Here is a 20,233-nt window from a genome sequence, read left to right on the forward strand (position 1 = left end):
GCTGCTGATGTAATGTTCATTCTTAATGCATAGTTTTCAAACATTTACCCTTGAAACATTATACTTTTGAGTTTCAGAATTCTTGATTATCAATATCAGTCAAAATAGAAAAATGGGTTCCCATGATGAACGTTTACGGAACCCAACATCAGTTATTGTGGTTTCCCATTGGGTAATCCGACGGAACCGAAAAACGGTTACCATGAATTTCTGAAATCCTCAGGCCTGCTCCTGAATTATTTAAATTTTTGCAGCATTTGTTTATAATTGTATGTATATGTTGTTTGTGTTATTATCATATGCAATTGAATAAGTAGACCATTTCGGAATTCGAAATTTGGGACTCTCTCAATGCATAATGGGACTCATACTTTTCTGATCAGTGAGTCCCTGGGACTCGCTGCAGGTGAACTGTAAAATGATCACTGTGAGATTACCGCTTTTTCTGCAGTCAGTGATTGACTTCTATGCAAAGTCATTTCTCAACTTGTGTTCCGTGCCATGTCATGCCTGTTGAGTGTTGATTTACTTCATATTAAGAAACTACTGCACTAAAACATTAATTCATAAATGTATATCATGTGATTTTATTTCTTTTTCTCAGTATAAATAACACGTACCCTGACTGTTCTACTCTTTGAATAAAATCACTTCATTCAAGCGTTAGGGAGTGCAAAGGGTTATGATGGAGGGGTGTTGCAAATCATGAACACCTGCCAAGTGGTATGATAGCATTGTTTTATACATGTCCTCGGCTAGGCCTCAATTTCAAAATCAGTCCTTGGTCCTTGGCCTTGGCCTTGGAGGCAAGTCCTTGGTCCTTGGCCTTGGCCTCGGAAAATTTTTCAAGTCCTTGGCCTTGGCCTTGCCTCGGAAAATTTTCCAAGTCCTTGGCCTTGGCCTTGGCCTCGGAGGCAAGTCCTTGGCCTTGGCCTTGGCCTCGGGTTGCCGGTCCTTGGACACATCCCTGGTAACCGTTGACCTCGTTCACTCTTTACGATTTGCGTTATACTTTGTGATCCTATGACGGAATATCCTTTGAAATTTAGTCCAAAAATATCTTCCAACCCTTTTCTTCTTTTTAACTATCATGTATCAATTTCATTCGGACATATTGGCAGTATGGAGGTACACCAGGTAGCGGTCCAGATCGTGGATGGATGGATTTTGAAAACAGAAAAATGTAACATACTGTGTACCGCTGATAATTTTGTTTCAAATGTGTCTAGAATAATATGTACCATATGTACACACATAGCAATTTATTGAAACGAGGCTTTTTCCAAACACATTAAACTGGCTCCAGTCCTCACCTAATAAGACAGTGTTTCATACATTTGAATACTTCTTTTCTTTTCTTGGCTAGCCAAAAAAAAAAGAAAATAAAATTTCTGTTTCCGTCCGCCTTCCCACTTCCACAAACTAAACGAAATGAAACAATTCATCTTTCTCCTTTCTCTCTTCCCGGCCTTCATGTTCCTCTTTATACGCATCCTTGTACCTTAGCTTTCCGCAATAAATTTGAAAATAACTTCACGCCAGCGCAAATTGTTGTGTCGTAGCAGAGTGGAAAGAAAAGAGAATCACAGGGAAATTCACATCTTTCTCTTTCGCGCTCTACTTTCATCCTGCTTCCTGTGCTGGGTAGCCATCCATTGTTCTCATTCCACCATTGTTGTCTTTTTGATCATTCCTGCACTCTCTCTGCCACTTTGTCCCATTTTCTTCTCCCTACTTAGTTTTTGGGGATGACAGCGGCAGCGGCAGCATGTTTGCTGCCAACTCCAAATATGCTGGCAAGAATGGGCAAGAGGAGATGCAATATTTGTCAATGTTGGTGTAGTACAAGACCAATGAGAACTACAGTACTGCACAAAAAAACTAATCAATAGTAAATACATAAAAAATGGTGCACAGAGCACTTTTGCAGCATGCACACGATATCTTTTTCATATGACACAGTTTTTTTTTTTTTTCCAGTGGCCCAAAAGACTTTTTTGCACCTGCGCCGCTGCCTTTGTACCAAGAGGAAACTATAAATGTCTTTCTTTGTGTTCCAACGACGTCAATATCACGTCAATGTCATGTCTCACACTGGCAAAAAGAAAAAAAAAAGAAGCAAGAGAAAGAAAAAGCCCAATTTGATATTAAGAACGGTAAAGACAATCCCATGCCTCGGCCTTGAAATCGAGTGCGAAAACATCGCTTCCTCCCTGTGGGCTGCCGTCAAATAACACGGTGACAATAGAAAAGGACAGCACAAGTGAGATTCCTCATTTCAAGTCAGCCATGATGGTTGAAATTCGACTTTGCCTATCCATCCACTCCACCCCTCTCGCCACGCATCTCTTTTGCAATCCATCACCTTGCCCCCCCCCCCCACATTCTCACTCCCTCATTCTTCAATCTGACATCCGCTTCCACTGCTCTGTACCCAAACATGTCATATGTGAATTGCAGGTTTTTCATTCATTAATCCCATCGTTCTTCAATTGATGATTCATCTTAAAAAAGGTCAAAAGAGACAGGCCGGATGAGTCCATTTTGCCTCCAAAAACAACTTTAGAACCTGCCCGTTCGTTCCCGCCATCACCAATAAATCCAACCTTGTGCATCTGACTCGTCTGCTGAAAAGATAGATGGGAGGAAATAAGCCAGACAGCTGGCATTGAGAAACTGCAGAAGTCAAATAAGCTCACAGACGTGCGCCGTCAAAGACAAGGGAATAAGGACAATATGCGGTACGACAGAAAATGGGGCATTGTGTTTAGCAAAGTTGGGTTTTATTCTACATTCCGTACATATACACTGTGGTGGTTTGCGTCAGTAGCTCCTACCTCATAATAACATTTGTGTTGATCATTATTAAAACTCATTCAGTACCAGCCAATTCTGGAACAAGTCTGAAAAGACGTTTAAAAACGTCTTTGGGAGTGAATGAGTTCATGAGGTGTTGCCTTTCTCTTTATGATTATTTGTGCCCCCTAACCACGAGTCCAACTTTTCTCCTCCCTTATCCTCCTGAAAGCGTATCTTTTATTCTACCAATCAAGATGCGGCCTACACTAAAGGGCACCACGCATTTTGTTTCACTCTTGTTCAACCTTGACGGAGGTCTGAACTCTCTTGTTGTCCGTTCACCTGTTTGTTGATTCCTTTGCATTTCTATTCGAGCCACATCCTCCCGCCTCTCTTTGCACAAATGAGCGTGATAAATCTTAAGAAGGATGGAGCCTTCTTGATATGCTGAACACACACTGCGGCTCAAAGGCAGTGGATGTTCTAACAGATGTTAAGAGCTTTTATTTAGGAGGGAAGTGGGGGGTGGGGGGGTGGGGTCCAACACAGCCTTTGAACGCCACCTTCTGAACCTCCAAATATCGTTTAGAGACAGAAGAGTAGCACTGAATTGATGGATGATGGAGACCTGAGATTTGGCGAATGGACAGTCGGTGACTTTTTGACACTGCGAATGGATCAGGATCGGGCTTCTCTGTAACAATTTTGAACATGTCGTACGTTAGCACAGAGTTCGGCAAAGTCACACTTAATGCTGTGTGCTAGAAGATTACGGTGACAATGAAAATTTCTGTAGTCGGACTCTTATCCAAAGCCTGAACTAAATTGAAGGAGTTCCTTACCTCGATTGTTAACATTTGGTAGTTTGTGTTAGTGAACTTGGGCGCTTTGAAAGGCAGTGTAATTTAATGTAACATTTTAACGATTATGATATTTAGTATGTCTTTTTGGCTATACTGTGTCATTTTTTTTTTACATAAATGTGCACAAAGCAAATAATACTTTGGTTGTCATATATTATGTAAAACAACAAATGCGGCTAACCTGTTTTCTGAAGAGGAGCCGTGACTGGCTGTTACCTGAGCAACTGTGATGTCATTTTCACTCGACAGAAAGCGGGAGAAATCAAGCGCACCTACTGTTGGCGCTTGTGAATTGAAATCCCAGCTCAATTCAGTGCCGTATGTTTGACGATTGCGGTTAATGTCAACAGAGGCACTCAATATATGCAGGGTTTAATTTCATACGTGCACCTCCCCGTACGTGCGCATGTGCGGAAGTTACATCTTCACTCCGACAGTGTGTGTCACGGCATTTTTCACACATTTATATCAGCACTTGATGTATCATGAGCCGTTGTTTATTGTTCACTTTGCCTCTAAATCTCTTTGTGCCGCCATCTGTCTCTCACTATTTACCCGCAGCTCCCCGTGTCCCTTTACGTGATGAGCTTCCAACCAGCCGAGCTGCAGCCATTAAGTGGATTTATGGGGGTTTTCCCTCTCACGGGCAGCTATAGGAACATTGCGAAGATCCTATTCCGTTGTTTTGATGCGTGTCGGTCTCATTTTTCAAGTGAGATTTGAATGTCGGCAGCATAGAAGGAAGCAAGCGCGTTTTGAAAGATGGTTAAAGAGCATTGAATCATTTCGGTCACCGCTCAAGTGGGTGTTGTCATTTTGCCAATAAGATGCACAAACTTTGTCATAATGGAGCGTGGAAGTGAAAGGAAAGTGAAGAGAGAAGCTGTGTAATGACACACAAGCTTTCTTTTGGAGACCAGCTTAAAAGAGTGCAGGCCGGGGGATCTGCGAGTGTTGCGCCGCTGTGGGAGTGGTCCCCGCCGACTTCAATTATCAACGTGCCGTGTTTTGCCGAATTTTAAAACGATTGAATTTTATGATTTTGTAAAGGAAGCGGGTTATGTTGCTGCTCTGTAAGGTCAGCGGTGATTGGCGCATTGACATCGCCGTCCAAAAATTCCTGGGCTCAAAGCTTGGCTCAGGTCCGCTTGTCATGGAGTTATCGTCTCTCCCCGACCTTGTGTGGGTTTTCCTCCCACATTTTAAAACCATGCATGTTTGGTCCTTGGATGTGAATGTGAGTGCGAATTTGTCCTATATGTGCCTTGCGCTTGGTTGGCTGGCAACCACCACAGCATGTTCCTCGCACTCAAAGTCAGCTGGGATAAGCTCCACTTCAACCGACGCCATGAAAGGATGAATTACATTCATTCCAATCTCGGTAACACACATAATTTATTTCTACCTGTGAGGGGAAACTACTTTTTTCTTTGCCCTGGAAATTGACACTCTTTGGAAGCAGTAAAACATGTCCAGCTGGGACTTTCATATTATCAGTGGCCGTTTATTATTCATGTCTTGGGACTCAAGTCCTGCCTACCTGCATGATTTGTCAAAATCACCATCGGCCTGCTCCTGGAAGTAGGATACGGTCAAGCATATTAAATTCAAATGACCGAATGGTTGTTTGTCTGCATGTGACATGCCTCGGCTAAATTGTACCCAGCAACACCACCGGCATCCTAGAAAATGCAACTTTTAGGGGGAAAAAACAAAGTCTTGAACTTGTTGAGCGCTGGGTGAAAACAGAGGTCTACAGTATGTGGCTATTTCAGCTTAACTATTTGTCAACACATTGTTGTGAGCTACACTGTAGATCAGGATAAATGCATCCACGCTCGGTAACAAACCAGGGAACCAAAGCCAGGAAGGGCTGAAGATGCTACAAGTGTGTGTGTGTGTGTGTGTGTGTGTGTGTGTGTGTGTGTGTGTGTGTGTGTGTGTGTGTGTGTGTGTGTGTGTGTGTGTTGTCTGCAAGTGAATCAGAGGACAGTTTGTCATGTTGCTGCTCCACAGCTCTGATCCGAGCTGACAGGTGAAGTTAAGCAAAGCTAAACAGCACACGTAACGGGGGAAGAGAGAGAGAGCGGTAGCACCACAAAAAGAGGGGGGGAGTGAGAGAGAGAGAGAGAGAGAGAGAGAGAGAGAGATGAGGATCAAGCAAGACACAAAGAAGTGAAACAATAGGGGGGAGAGAGAAGGAAAGAGGCACAAAGTCGGCGTGAGAAAATGAGGAATTGCAAGATCAGAGCGAGAGCGCAATTAAAGATTGAGCGGGAAAGAAGCAAGAAGCAGAGAAATCTGTTTAAAGGAATCGAGATTAACTGACGGGAAAAAAAAAAACAAGATTGGTTAAAATTGGCATTTAATCAAAGACGAGAACTCAGCGGGTACTTTTTTTTTCCCCTTTCACTCCATTCATTTAGCACCGCCACTCCCCACGTTCTCCACTCCTACTCGATTAGCAGTTGCTCTGATATGTGCCTGGCGAGAACGGTTGAATATTAAACACATTTCTGAAGGAAACCTTAAACTGAAGCTTCATCTTTGTCACAAAAATCAAACGAGGAGTTTTCACAAAGTTCAGTTCAATTCCCAAGTGACGTCTTAAAGCAGGAGTGTCAAAATCATTTTTGCTGTGGGCTACATTTTAGCGGAGGGCCGTTATGACTGAAACCATATAAATAAAATCAACAATAACGGTTCATTCAATTATTAAGTTACTGTAATGAGGGGTTTGGCAACAAGAAAATGCTGACAATATGTCTTTTATTTATTACATATGAGAATTTTAAATTTTGGTCGACATTTGAGCAAGCATCGTGAAAGTTGACATGTTTGATTTGCTTTCACGGACCACATCAAATGATGTGGCGGGCCAGATCTGGCCCCCCGGGCCTTGAGTTTGACATCATGTCTTAAAGGGACAGTGTGTAAAAATGTTTCACTGTTCATGATTTCAAAAAGCCCACTCTTTACTTCAATGAACTCAAAAGTAAAATCCCTGAAATAAAGCATGGTTGGAAGCGCAGCTCATCGTTCTCGCTCAAACGTGATAGAAGGTGAGAATCCGAGTCCACGAGAACAGATTGAAGGAACTCGGGAATGCAGTCGGGTGCACTCGAATGGACCGCTTGATCGATGACGACTATTCGCTTCGTCATGTGAGGGGTCGGAGACAAGATTTACTGTCCATGCGGGAGGGGGCGTGAGTGAGTGATGTGTTCATTTATTTTCGAGACTTTGGCAAGGCCTGTTGATCCATTACTATATTACACCGGGCTTGAGAGTCCTGGCACTACATGTATTTGCTGGAGAGGCTTATGACAAAAAAAAAAAAAAAAAAAAAAAAAAAAGTGGCATGCGTTGTTTTAAAAGCAGAAATCGAACATTCAGGGAATACGAGCTAAGCTGCTTCTCAGTTCATTTGTAGTTCACGTTGCCTGCTAACCAGCTGCATCCTCTCAACCGCAAATAGAAGCAGTCTGGGTGACTGCCATATCCCGTCTCTCAAGCATCCGAAATCAGCAGAATAGACACGGTCCGATCTCACGTGTATCCTTTTCGCTCTTTCAACGAGCCCGTGTCTCACCTTCATTTTAAAAAGTGCGCCTTGGGTGAATAACTCACGCGGGTCACGGGCATTTCGTGCCTGAGTGTGTAATCCAAGGTCACTAAACCGCAGTTCACAAAGCAGCGTCCCCCACAGTGCGCCGCTGCCAGAGTGATGCGGGGCTACCAATACATCTCTGTCGCCCTCGACTTTGACACATTTTACATGACATGTGCGGCCCCGTGTATGAGGGCCGCGTTGGGAAAAACGAAAGGATGCAAGGACCACTTTAAAATTCTTCAACTCAAGCAAGCATTGATATATTGTTTATATTTTCTGGTTACTTTGGGAAAAAAAGTGTTGCATAACAGCTTTCTGTTCAAAGTGATGAGGCAAAATAAACACTCGGTACTCACAACCACTATTTATAAAAAAAAATACTTTATCGGCCCCTAATTAGAATTTTACAATCAATACTTCATCCTGACGCATTTCCCAAATGTTGCAAAGATGACATCGGTGCATAAAGCAGGTTGACAGTGAGAACGACAATCTGTGCCACCGTACGACATTTGGTGACAGATTTACATTTACTTTTATGGGCTTACCTCGGCTGTGTGTGTGTGTGTGTGTGTGTGTGTGTGTGTGTGTGTGTATATACGTGTGGGCAAATTCATGCGTGGGCTGTGCGTGCGTCACGCTGTTGCATGTTTGAGAACAAAGCCCTTGAGCAAAATGAATCTTTGGGAGTGCTTTTTGTTGTTCCTAAAATAGAACCAAACCCTAAAAAAAAAAAAAAAAAAATGAGTGGGGGCAGTGAGTCAGAATGTGACATATGGTATTTTCTGTGACATCATCTTTACCAAACACCGCCTCCTCAGCGCTGTAAGCCTGCCAGCAACTGGCTCACGAGGCCCGCAGCATCTTAGCTTCTTTTTGTCACAACAAGATGCACCCATGAAAAAAAAAATAAGTCAGCTCTGCGGTATTGATTTTTTTTTGGGGGGGGGGGGGGGACCCAAAAACATACTCCCCGCAAATCACTGGCGGGACACAGAACATAAAACAGTGTTCTGAGATTTCAATACAAGAGCTGACTACTTCCTTTCCAGAGATAATGCTCACTGTTGATTGTTCCGATGAGAGAATATTAATATGCACTTACTTCAAATATTATATAACTTACTACATATACAAACCAAAATACAGTGAGGCAGATTTTCAGGAAACCCCTCAAAAAGATTCTCAGCTGGCCAATTGCCCATTTTTGCTTTTTCTTTGGCTTTTTATAAACACTCTTTGCATCACATTGCAAAATAGGGGACATCCACCTCAAGGGAAGGACGTTAGGACAGAAGAAGAGTACACATCACGAGTCACACTGCATTGACGTTTGACTTCCAGTGGTGAACGTATTTTTAATCTCACAGGACAAAAACAAAAAAAAAAAAAAATGTTTTACTTCCAGTGGTGAACTTATTTTTAATCTCACAGGACAAAAAAAAAAAAAAAAGAATGTTTAAAAGTGCGACGGGAAATTTAGCATTGCACCTTTACTTTCAGTGATGAGTGTTCAAACTATTACCGGGTGAAAGTGCGTGTTGAATTTTAGGTCAAGGCTTGATTCCCAAAGGCGGCCCATGTTTGGGAATCTCTTCGAGTGTTTCATGTAAGTGGCTCAGAGACAGTGCATGAGCACAAACAGGCCCTGGCGTGGCGCCCGCTCAGCCATGCCAAGGGACATTATTTGGCAGCTGTCAGCTCTAATAGGAATAGAGCAGGGTGGGAGACAGATCCAGGCTCTGTACCAAGCCTATAAGGGAGCACTATCTGGCAGCCATAGCACAACTGTGTGCGCATTTGTGTGTGCAGAAATGTTCGTTTGCCCCCAAAGACCAGTGCATCAGACCCTCTGTAATGATGAGTCTTCCTTTAGCCGACATTTGGAGAACTGACATTGTGTGTGCATTTTTTTTTGTGTGTCATCGGGGGAAAAAAAAAATGTGTTTGCGGGTTTCCTTCTCATCGCAGAGGTTGGCTAGTAGTAGTCTCGTGATGAAAAGAAAAGAAAATGCACAAAGTGATGACTCGCCCGTTGCCTTGGACTTCATTATAAAGGTTTCATTCTGTATACAAATCTGAACATCAGCTCCAATTGCTTGCCAAAGAAAGCTCAATACGGAATCACCCCAGTCGTTGCATGACACATTTTCCAAGCAACTTTGGTAAATCTAGAAAACCGTCACTGAAACAAACAAACACACAGGGAATATCCCTGTGGCTGACCGGTGACCAGTCCAGGGCGCAGTCTTATCAGCTTGATTGGGCTCCAGATTATCTGGCACCCTGAACAGTTGGGCAACCAAAACAAAATGGCTGGATGATTGTTTCGATTCTTGAAATTCAACTTTTAATAATGTATGCGCAGGAATGCATCGTTTCCGTGACTCCCTCGGACCTTAGAGAGTTCACTGTTGTGTATAAAACCAGCAGGACCGCGTATCTGCCTCCGTGTTTCCGTCCACATTGGGTTAGCGGACTTTGGAATTCATCTGTGGGTGGTGTTTACTCCACACTAACCTGCTCTGACAGTGAGGAGTGATTCAGCTTCAGAATGCTGTGTTATATTATATGCCCCCCCCACCCCCCAAGGAACTACACCGTGTGTGCGTTCGCGTGTTTATACAATAGTGAATGTCGTATTCAATGACCAGGGGGTGGTTTCCTCACTTTATCTTTAGCATCTTTGGCAATTCAAAGTGGGGAGCCTATTTAGCTACACGGCAAGCATGGAGCCACCACAATCTTGTGATCATGTGAGAACTTGCGCCGCGGCAGCTGTTTGTTTTCACAGTGGTTGACTCCTTCGCCCTCCCCAATATGCGATTTGCAAACTCAAGTGCGGGCGCCTTCTCGCCTCCACTCTCAAAAGCCAGAGGTCAATGTGGGTGAATGAATTAATCATGCACGTTTTTGGTCACGTCATAACAACAACAAGCTAGTTAAGTGTTTAGTTGGGTCACTTGACCGCCCCTGGGAACTGTTGCATATAAATATGGCTCGGAATTGTTGTTTGTTTGGTGCTCTAACAATGTGAGGTCCAATTCAACTTAAATCGAAAGCGCTCCTGTCATTCTTTACTCGACTAGAACACGATTCCTGGAAATTTATGGGAGGAAAAAATACATGTATTTTTCGCGATGCGGAAATTTGGAAATATTCAACGTAAGCCACTTTTTACACTTGAACTATCTATCAGTTTTCTACACAGCTTGTCTTTATGCATGGTACTTCCTGGACTGGTCAGCAGCCAATTACAGGGCAAATATAGACAAAAAAATAAATCAGACCACCAGTTTCATGGAAACCAATCGAAACATACTGAAAAACCACACACACACACATACGCACACACACGCGCACACGCGCACACACACACACAAGAATTCCAGTTTGGTACTGGTAACTTATTACACTGGTATAACACTGTTGTACATGGTAACTGTACGAGAGTATATACATTTTATATAACAGACCAAAAGGTCTAACTTCTTTTCCCAAATGTTAAACTTCAAATCATCTTCAGGCCTTAAAGACAAGAGTAGCCACTTACGACGTCTCGTTAACCTTTGGTCTGGATCTATTTCTGGGTACCCGTGATCTAAATTGGACGCCACACATCCACTTCATTCCAGTGCACAAAATTGGTCGGCTGAACATCTCATTATTTTAATTAAAAGGGAGATTAGATTCATTGTCCTTTGCACGCAATTCCCTCAAAACCGTCGCCGCCAACATTCAGCTCCATCAGATCAGACTGCAAAATGTCACCAAACGGCCTCAATCATCAACTGGTACCGCAGTCGCAGTTAAAAATGGAACTTCTCTCAGACATAACACTTTTTTTTTTTAACTGATACTGATGAAAAGACTTAGATGTTTGATTTTATAATAGGAAATAATATTTGAGCAGCAGCTTGTTGCACGCAATGAATAATATATGAAATTAATTATTAAAAGGAACAAAAGACAATTCAGCTTTGAGCAGAGCTGTAAAAAATATATATATTTTTTAAATGGACTAACAGTAACATATCTGGTTTTCGTCTCACAATTTGAGCAATTTATTTTTTACATTTTTACGATGTATCCAACTCTGGGTTTTTTTTTTTGATTTATTTTTTTACATTTTTACGATGTATCCAACTCGGTTTTTTTTTTTTTTTTTTTTTTAAACTGAGTCAAAATGACTTCAATGACTCGTATTGGTCCAAGAACAACAATAGGAAGGAGGCGGGGGGGGGGGGTTGATTGACGCCCAAAGTGGAACGCTCGGCAGACAAGATTAGACGAGGAAAAAGAAGATCTTTCCTGGGACATAGATAGAGAACAACAAGCGCTTTTAAGCATCCTGAAGGGGATGAAAACACAGTTAGAGGAAGGGGAGGGCGAGGGAAAGTGGCTCAGAGCTCCCTCTATTTGCATGGAAAATTAGAGCTGGGGGCGAAGAGTGGAAGACCGATAACGGCAGTCCAAGTGGACAGATATTAAAGAGATGAAAGAGAATCGGCGAGCGACGAGCCAATGCAAGGGCAAGCGTGATGTCGGCGCGAGCGCGGCTACATTACGTTCTTCATGGCTGCACTCTTCTATCTGTCCTTGTAGGGGCGGGGGGGGGATGTCACTCACTCACTGGCCTCATTTACAGCGAAGTAAAATAAGAATAACCAACATGGTAGTTTGCCCATATTGACTGTCGGATGTCAAAACGCAAATCTGTCAGGAGGGTCACAAATGACAGCTTGAAGAATGTTGACCAGTACTGTACGTGTTGATATCACAGTTAGGGCTCCCCAAACATCATCAGGTAGCGATAAAAGTCGTCCCTGCTTGCACGGTACTCTGCACTCTGTGCAAGGAGGAATCACACCCCGCAGGTGTGCGTGTGCGGCAAAGCGTGCAGCGACGGCGTCATGGCGTGAGAGCGAGGCTACCTAGTCGAGGTCGCGCAGTTGTGGCAGCATTTAGGTTTTGCTCATGTAGGCATGTTTAGGGCTCTCATAACCAGGACGAACATTCGAGTGGCAGATACTGAATACAATGTTCACCCGACAATATTTTGCTGGAGATTTGTTATTTTGGGGAAAGCAGGTGACATTTGTGTCACGTTTCCTTTTGTAAATTCCAGTTGTAGTCACCAATCAAGTATATTAACCCGTTCAGGGACGCCGGATACCACAGTGGACAGCTTATCATGTTATCTGGTTACAGGTAACCACAGTGGACAGATTATCATGCTGTCTGGTGACAGGTTATCGTTATTGGTGCATGAAAGGGTTAAAAAAAGACGTATTGAAGATTCAAACAATGTTGCCCACAGGAATTGGTTCGCGCAACTCAAGGGACACACGCTTCTCATAAGCAAGCGCAAAGGCGAATTCACTTCTGCTTATTCATGAAATGTCACTCCGGGATGGAGCACACCGCAAATGAAACGTGTACGTTTATTCAAAGAGAGATGAGTCGGTTCCAAAAGAACTTTTATCTGCTGGTGCAGGTGTGAGATTTTTCTCCCGAATTGATTTAGTTTTGAGACATCCGCATCTGAACTTGTTCAAAGGCATCCGACAGCCAACGACGGCAACGGGGGGGAAACTCATTGTTCGACATTCCCGTTGGAAAACATCCAAAGACACGTACCTTTTTGTGACGATAACTCAAAAGAGCTTTCGGTTAGAGTCTGTAGATTTACGGAGAGGAACATTGGACAGCTTATATAAAGGCTGTTTGGGGGGTCGGGGCGGGGGGAGAGGGTATGATAAGTGTAAGCCTTACCATTTAGGCCCAAGTTCTCTGTGCTAAGATTTTTTCTAGCATTGACAGTTCTTGCCCCCTTTTTTTGTCTCGTTTTCCTCTTTGCTTGTTGTCATGCTCTCGTTCTTCTCCTCAGGACTTTGACAGAGCTGCTGAAGCAGCCAGGCGAGGCGGGAGTTGCGGATGGAACCGGGATACACCACCCTATAGGGACCAACGGGATCTCGGCCAGGGCGTTACGCTCCAACAACGGTCAGTCCTCACACTCCAGCTCACCCTCAAACTGACAAGGCGGAGTTGGCCATTTTGGTTTGTTGCCATTAGTTTGGTGACGGGCGAGTGGAGGATGGCATGGAGGGAAGTAACCACGCACACACACACACGTTGCCACCTGAATGTCCATTAACTAGTACACGCAAGTGACAGTGAATATATTGAGGGGCTAAAGACACCAATATGTGCTTATCACTCGTCATGACACACACACACACACACACACACACACACACACACACACACACACACACACACACACTAGATAGGTTATACGTAAACAAGACGTAATTAGCCTCGTTCCAGATCCCGACCCACGGAGTGAATGCTGGAGTGACCCATCTGTTTTTCTCTTTCTTTCGACTTTTTGACAGCACAAACATACGCACGGGCATAGAAATTAAGTCTTATTTCACAAGGACTCGTTTGCAATGACTGGTGGTGTGTTTAGTTCAAGGACAAAAAGGTCCCCGCTGCGTCACATCTGCGAATATGAACTATTTGTTGCCCGGCATTCATGTCATGGATTCATTGCTGTGTGTCTGGTATGTGCCACAAAGCCAAATCATCGTGCGGCACAAGACGAACAAAAGATCATCAAACATCAACGTAGAAAATGATTCATATGTATTCTGTATACGTTGATTCATCTCTAATTTATGATCCTGCTTCACACCATTGCAAACACGACATGCGATGTTCACTCGTGCATGTAGACAAAAGGGGGGAAAAAAAAAATAGACTAACTTTCATCTTCCCACCACAGCTATAAACACATTTTGGCCTCATTTTCACCCCATGCTGTGCTTATTAGCACTCTTCTATCTTGCGCCGCTTTTCTTTCTTCCCCTGCTATCGAATTCTACCGTCTTTACTCCACCCTGCCTTCTCGCACCAATTTGCTGTCGTCCTTCACTTCCATAACATCATTATCTGGTAAAAAAAAATAATAATAATATTTTGCACTGTGCATTTTGCAATAGCCTGCATATTGTTTTGTTTTGTTTATTCAATGGCCCTAGAAGACGTACGTGGGTAATTAGACCACCGCAAACATTCCATCGTGCGCTCCTGCGCTCTCGCTCATGTGTTTATTATTTTAGGATTTATGAAGCTCTTTCCACTCACAAATTTTAAGCATTCCTTCTCTGCTCCTCACTAACTTCAAAAGTAGGTTACTTCAGCGTTATGCGCACTGCTTTTTTGTTTTTTTTTTGGGAGGGGGCGGTGGGTTAACTGCTCATATTTTACCACTATAAGAATGCAGGCTTGTTGGCAATAGGAGTGGAAATACACAGAGATGACAGAGAGGGCAGGAGGATGAAGTCTTCGAGATCATGCTGTGTCAGCTGTCTACGCACAATTACCTCTTAATTAAACTCATTTAAATCCTCCGGGCCAAAGAGATGGCGGGTGCGACTGAGAGACACAGAGAGAGAGAGAGACGGGGACCCGCACCGTCCTTTATTATGTCGGAGGATTGAGATAAACCCAGATAAATGAGATGACGGTTCTCGATGATGATCACCGACAGGGATGATCCCGTGCTTGTGTTTGGCGAATTACGCGCACATCCGTGCTCCTGAAACACGCATGCGCTAGACGTGAGATGATATACTTGCGGTCAGATGTGGGCGTGGTCTTAAGGTGCGGAAAAAGAGCAGCGGCAATCAAACGTAATCCCGAGCGATAAGAGTGTGACAAAGGGAGCGTATTACTGCAGCCTTTTACTTCTTCCGCTGAGTCTTTGTTGCTTCCAGTACTTTGAGCGCACGACATAGCGCCTTCATTCGTCGACAGAATTTGGCAGCTTTTGAGCTACCACGTCGGATGATTTAAGTAATTGGCCTTAACAGGTAGAGGAGCCACAAGTCATGGGAAGTATCTGATGAACACGAGCAGAACATGTTTTTTTTTCCCCTCAAGGTTTTAAAACTGGAGTCAAATCCTCTAAGCATCCACTTCACCCCACCCCTCCTGAGCTCATTTTGAGCCTGAGATATTTTGGATACTGCTTAAGAGATGAAGGGAAGGATGAAACCTGCAGGATGTAAAATTTGAGGAATGTTTAGGAGAGAAAACTGGGCAGGGGGGGTGGGGGGGGGGTAGCATGGAAAGAAATAGGTCGGGTGATGTTACAGTTGGTGAAACAGGACAGAGATGATGAAGCGAGCAAAAAGCAGTTTTCAAGAGAGGCTCAAGCGGGCGAGGTGAAGAGAAACAAGCAAAGGGAGAGCAAGATAGAAGAGCCAACATGCTGCTAGCTGCGAGGGGGACAGCTGGTCAGCTGCTGCCCCGCTCTCTTCTAGTGGGGAGAGCTGCCCTCAGGACAGCCACCCTGCTCTCCACACACACACACACACACACACACACACACACGCACACACACACACACACACACACACACACACACACAAACCTGCTCTCGCAATTTTGCACGCCCCCCCCCCCGTACTCGCAGTCCATTTGCAGATGGTTGCATGTAAACTTACAAACAAACTGCACCTTAGCTCGCGTCACCTGAACACATGACAGAAAGCGGCGCACGAGTGCACGCACTTCCTTTGGCGGATGGGGGAACAACGCTTGTGGGAGGTCAAAGAGCGGCTGGGAGGAAGTGGAAGAGAGAGGAGGTGAGAGATTATGTAAAAGGCGGAAAGAGAGGCAATGGGAGGCAAAAGAGGGGAGGAGCGAAGCATTTTGACTGTTCAAACTGAGCTTTGGGCGTATATTTCAGGAAAAGTTTGGATGAACTCCAAATTGGACGGCTCTTTGAATTTAACCGATGCAACGGTTTCAGCAGCGTGAACAGCAAAAGCACCACCATCTGAGGAAATGCAGACCCATGCAAGCGTCGCATGCACCGTAAAATGGAACGAACGCCTCTCAATTACGACAAAATTAATGACCCAAGTCACTATTAAAAGATACCCGTGAAAAATGAAAATGAACTTCATTTGGTCTTATTTTTACCTCTTAGTTGAACACTGCTCCGGTGATATTTGCAGGCTGCTTTAACACTAATATGAGTGACTCTATTATTTTTTTTCTTTGCAAAATATGAAACGGGGATGGCGATGCTGAATTATGAGGCGCAAATATTCAACTGCAGAGAATGAGCTCGTGCTTCTGTCAATGGACGAGGCGTGGAAGACTGAGCTAGCAATCAGCGTGATAAGAAAATGAGTATCATGGGATCCCGCAGAGCGGCTGTTAAGTGAAAAGACGTAGGGGGTCGTTGTGTGTTAAGGCATTAGCGTGTGTGTTTACATCTGTGCGCCCTTGAATACCATGGAGTGTCATCAGAGTGCCACATGGGGCCAGTGCCAATTATATCCTCTGTGAGCTTGTCAATGACACCCCGCCGCAGAGACAGCTTGAGACACAGAGGGATGACAGCCGAACCGAGCATGAATATATATTCGGAATTATTTCGACATGTATGTGTGTGAGTGTGACCTTCGTTCGAGCGTAAAAAGCAGACGACCATGCGTGAGCCGACACGGGCTCGGCAATTTGTCTTGATGGCTTCTTATACGACTTTTATTTAGAAACACAGAACGAGAGGGTTCTACTACTTTTTATGTGACTATAAACAACCGGAAGCCATCACCGATACGCGTTTAGGCCGCTGCAGACAGCTTTAGGGTGCTTAAATGTTAATGGCACACAGAAATGTAGAAATCTGCAACTTCGATGACTTGGCATACGTTTATAAGCAACGCGCCGCAGAGCCCTTGGATCGTTTGCATGGGTTGAGGATAAACGGTTGCAATGCAGAGCCACAGCTATAACACTGATGGACAAAGTTCCGGATAGCAGTGTCTTTCAGTCTGACAAGCTGAAATTTGCAAACGGTTTTATAGCCAAGGACAGATGACGTGGACAGATGAAACCAAAGTTGATTTGTGTGGAAGGAACACACAATGCTATGTGTCAAAAAAAGAAATCCAACATCAAAAACTTCACTGCCACCATGGAGGGGGCGTCATGGTTTGTGACTGTTTTGCTTCCTCAGGGCCTGGACCTATTGCTGTCAAGGAAACCATGTCACCATCTATCTGCCAATTAAAGCTAAACTAATGTTGGGTAACGCAGTAAGACGACAATGACAGAAGTACAGCTAAATCAAGATCAGAAAGAAGAAGAAATACGCTTTTCTGGAGTGCGCCGGTCAGAGTGCTAACCTCCAACCCCTTTCAAATGTTGGGGCAAAACATCAAGAGTGATTCATAGCAGTCAACCCAAGAACACTGCTGAACTCTAACAAGAGAATTCCTCATCCCAATTCCTCATGACGATTGTCCACATCAGATCTGCAGCTACAGGAAATTGAGCATGGTTTCACAGAAGAAAAAAATTACTTGGCATACAGGAAACCTGCACTGTTGTAAAAGCATTTACGTAATTGTCTGCATTATAGATAACTTTATATGCTCACAAGCAAACAGCTCATCTCACTTAGCAGCCTCCTTGGCCTTTTTCTTGCTCGAGATGAATGTGTGATGCCGATTTGCCGTCGCTATGCACCACATAATCCAATCGGGATATAAAGAACATGCTGATGGGTGGTTAAATAAGGTGGAAATCAGCATTGCCATCCTCTACTGCATCACTGACTCTATTTTCCTCCTCTTTCATGTTTCATTTTGCCCTCTCGACTCCCTCTCATTAACAGGCCTTCGTCACTTCGCCTCTGCCTCAATTTCTCCCTCGCAGGCATTTGCTACGTTCCTTTTCTCCTTTTCTGGTATCTCTCTGTCCTCGTCGCTTCTCTCTCCTCTCTTCTTTCGTTGATTGTCTGGCGGAGACCGAGCTGTCTGATCCCTCACTCTGACCGAACACTAAGGTGGGCCAGAAATGATCACAGAGCTCCATTGAATAGATCTGATGACTCGCTGCGTGTAAAAAGGCACTTCAAAGGCAACGTTGATAGTTATTGGGAAAGCACCTCCAAGCAATGACTTCATGGTGTACAGCAGTAAAGTCAAAAGACAATGGACTCTATTTTCAGAGACGGGGCATGAGGAAATGCTGACCTAACCTGATTTTAGTGCAGGCGCAAGGCTCACTCTACCTGTTCTGCATCAAGGCGGGCGTTTTGAGATAATTTAGAGCAGTACAGTCACATGTTGAGATTACAGTTCCGATGTTCAAGTTTGAGTCTTGGCTCTGGTCTTCCTGTGTGGATTTTTTTTCTTGTGTGGATCTTCACAGGTTACTCAAACTTCATCCGACATCCCCCCTCCCCCCACAAATGTTTTTCTTGTGTTTTGTTTTTATGACAAAGTGCTAAGCTTTTGTCTGATCTAGTTTTGAAAACTCACGAGAAGACTGTGAGACACAAACAAAGGCATACTGACATTTCTGTCACCATTTTCCATTCAAGAGACATAATTACACATAGGGATGATATTTTTATCATCTACTGGTAGTTTCCATGTTGAGATGGTGGCTGGATCGAACGAGCAATGGCAATGTTGACGTGTCATTAAAAACAAATTCTCTGTCTGGGTTTTGTCAGACGGGTACAGAAAAGAAAAATGTGGAAGTGAAATGGATGTTACCTGCAACGTGGCATTTTGGATGTGGAGTGAAAATACATGACATCGTGTGTGCCAAGGTGTGAGAACATTGACAGACTATTTTCCTCACTCATGTCAAGGACACTCGACGCCTCTCCAGGGCCCCACACACACACACACACACACACACACACACACACACATCATGCAGTATAGACACTACCGCCTCCCACACACCCTCTGACAAGCAATGATATAAAGTAGACAATTGAAGCTCAATAGAGACAAATGACAGCATAGAGGACACATTTGCCATCAACTGAATTAATACATCATGTTTGTGTGGACCCCTTCCGATACTGCACGTGTGTATATCCTGAAAAAAAGTGGTGTGTTGAGTCGATTCAATTTTATTTCGTCAAGAGGCTGCACCAAAGAAAATCTTCTGGATCTATGTACATTTTCTAATTGGACGCATATTCGACCTAAAAAAAAGAAAAAAAACACACCTATCTGGGGCCAGATGATTTTATTTGGTCACTTGACAAAATAAAATCGAGTAAATCGAACAAAAAATTTTTCAGTGAAGCAGAATCTCACCTTTTCACACTCTCATGGAACTACCGAAAGGCTCTCATACGCACTACTGAAACACGTTCATGTACGCAACTGAAACACTCTCCTAGCCACTGCTGAAATGCAAATTTCAGTATCGTATGTCATCCCATTTCAGTGTATTATACAAGCGGTATGATGTGTAAGAGGATTTTAGCGGTGTGGGAGAGAGCATTTTAGTCGAGTGTAAGAGAGCGTTTCAGTAGTGTGCGATAGAGGTAATCCTGAATTATGTCCCTGCATGCTGCACGTGCAGCCAGGCGATCCGTGTCAGGGCCGAGACCGCATGTAAAGGGGTGTGTGTGTGTGCGTGTGTGCGTGCGTGGCCACCGATATGAGCTACTGAGCAGTGCAGCATGTGGTGATACATTAAAATGGCAGGATTATCCCCGACTGCTGCAGGCCTACTGATCGTGTTCATGTTATGGAGGGAAAGGGCGGGATGGCGCTCCATTTTGGCATCATTATCAAGCCATAATGAGCCATAACCCCACTCAACGACTTCCCGCTTAATGCATCAGGCCGAGGGTGGCCGATGTGCTGACTTGCAGGAACGGCGGATGATGAAGAGGAGAAGGGAAGGCGAGCGCGCATTGAAGGGGAATTCCAAAAACTAAAAGGACGTTTTTATTGGGTTGGCACAAAATATGCAGAAATCATTACAAAAACACTATGCATTATTATGATTTTTAATAATAATAATAATAATAATACAATTTTTAGGGATTATACTTGTTGTATTTTACTTATATTTAGTTCCCCAATATTTTTATTAGTGTATATATATATAT

General features: G+C 43.8%; 1 protein-coding gene across 3 annotated transcripts in view; it reads left to right on the top strand.

Moving 5' to 3' along the window:
* The window catches only part of LOC109520281 (protein shisa-9), a 53,436-nt gene that overhangs the window by 16,563 nt on the left and 16,640 nt on the right, over positions 1-20,233 (top strand). For all 3 annotated transcript variants that reach the window (XM_019877401.1, XM_019877402.1, XM_019877400.1), the window contains one exon: positions 13,166-13,281. In XM_019877401.1, the coding sequence (XP_019732960.1) occupies positions 13,166-13,281 (116 nt within the window). The remainder of the gene's footprint in view (positions 1-13,165; positions 13,282-20,233) is intronic.

The sequence above is a fragment of the Hippocampus comes genome, unplaced genomic scaffold (genome assembly GCF_001891065.2).
Source record: "Hippocampus comes isolate QL1 unplaced genomic scaffold, H_comes_QL1_v1.1 scaffold193, whole genome shotgun sequence".
NCBI classification, from domain to species: Eukaryota; Metazoa; Chordata; class Actinopteri; order Syngnathiformes; family Syngnathidae; genus Hippocampus; species Hippocampus comes.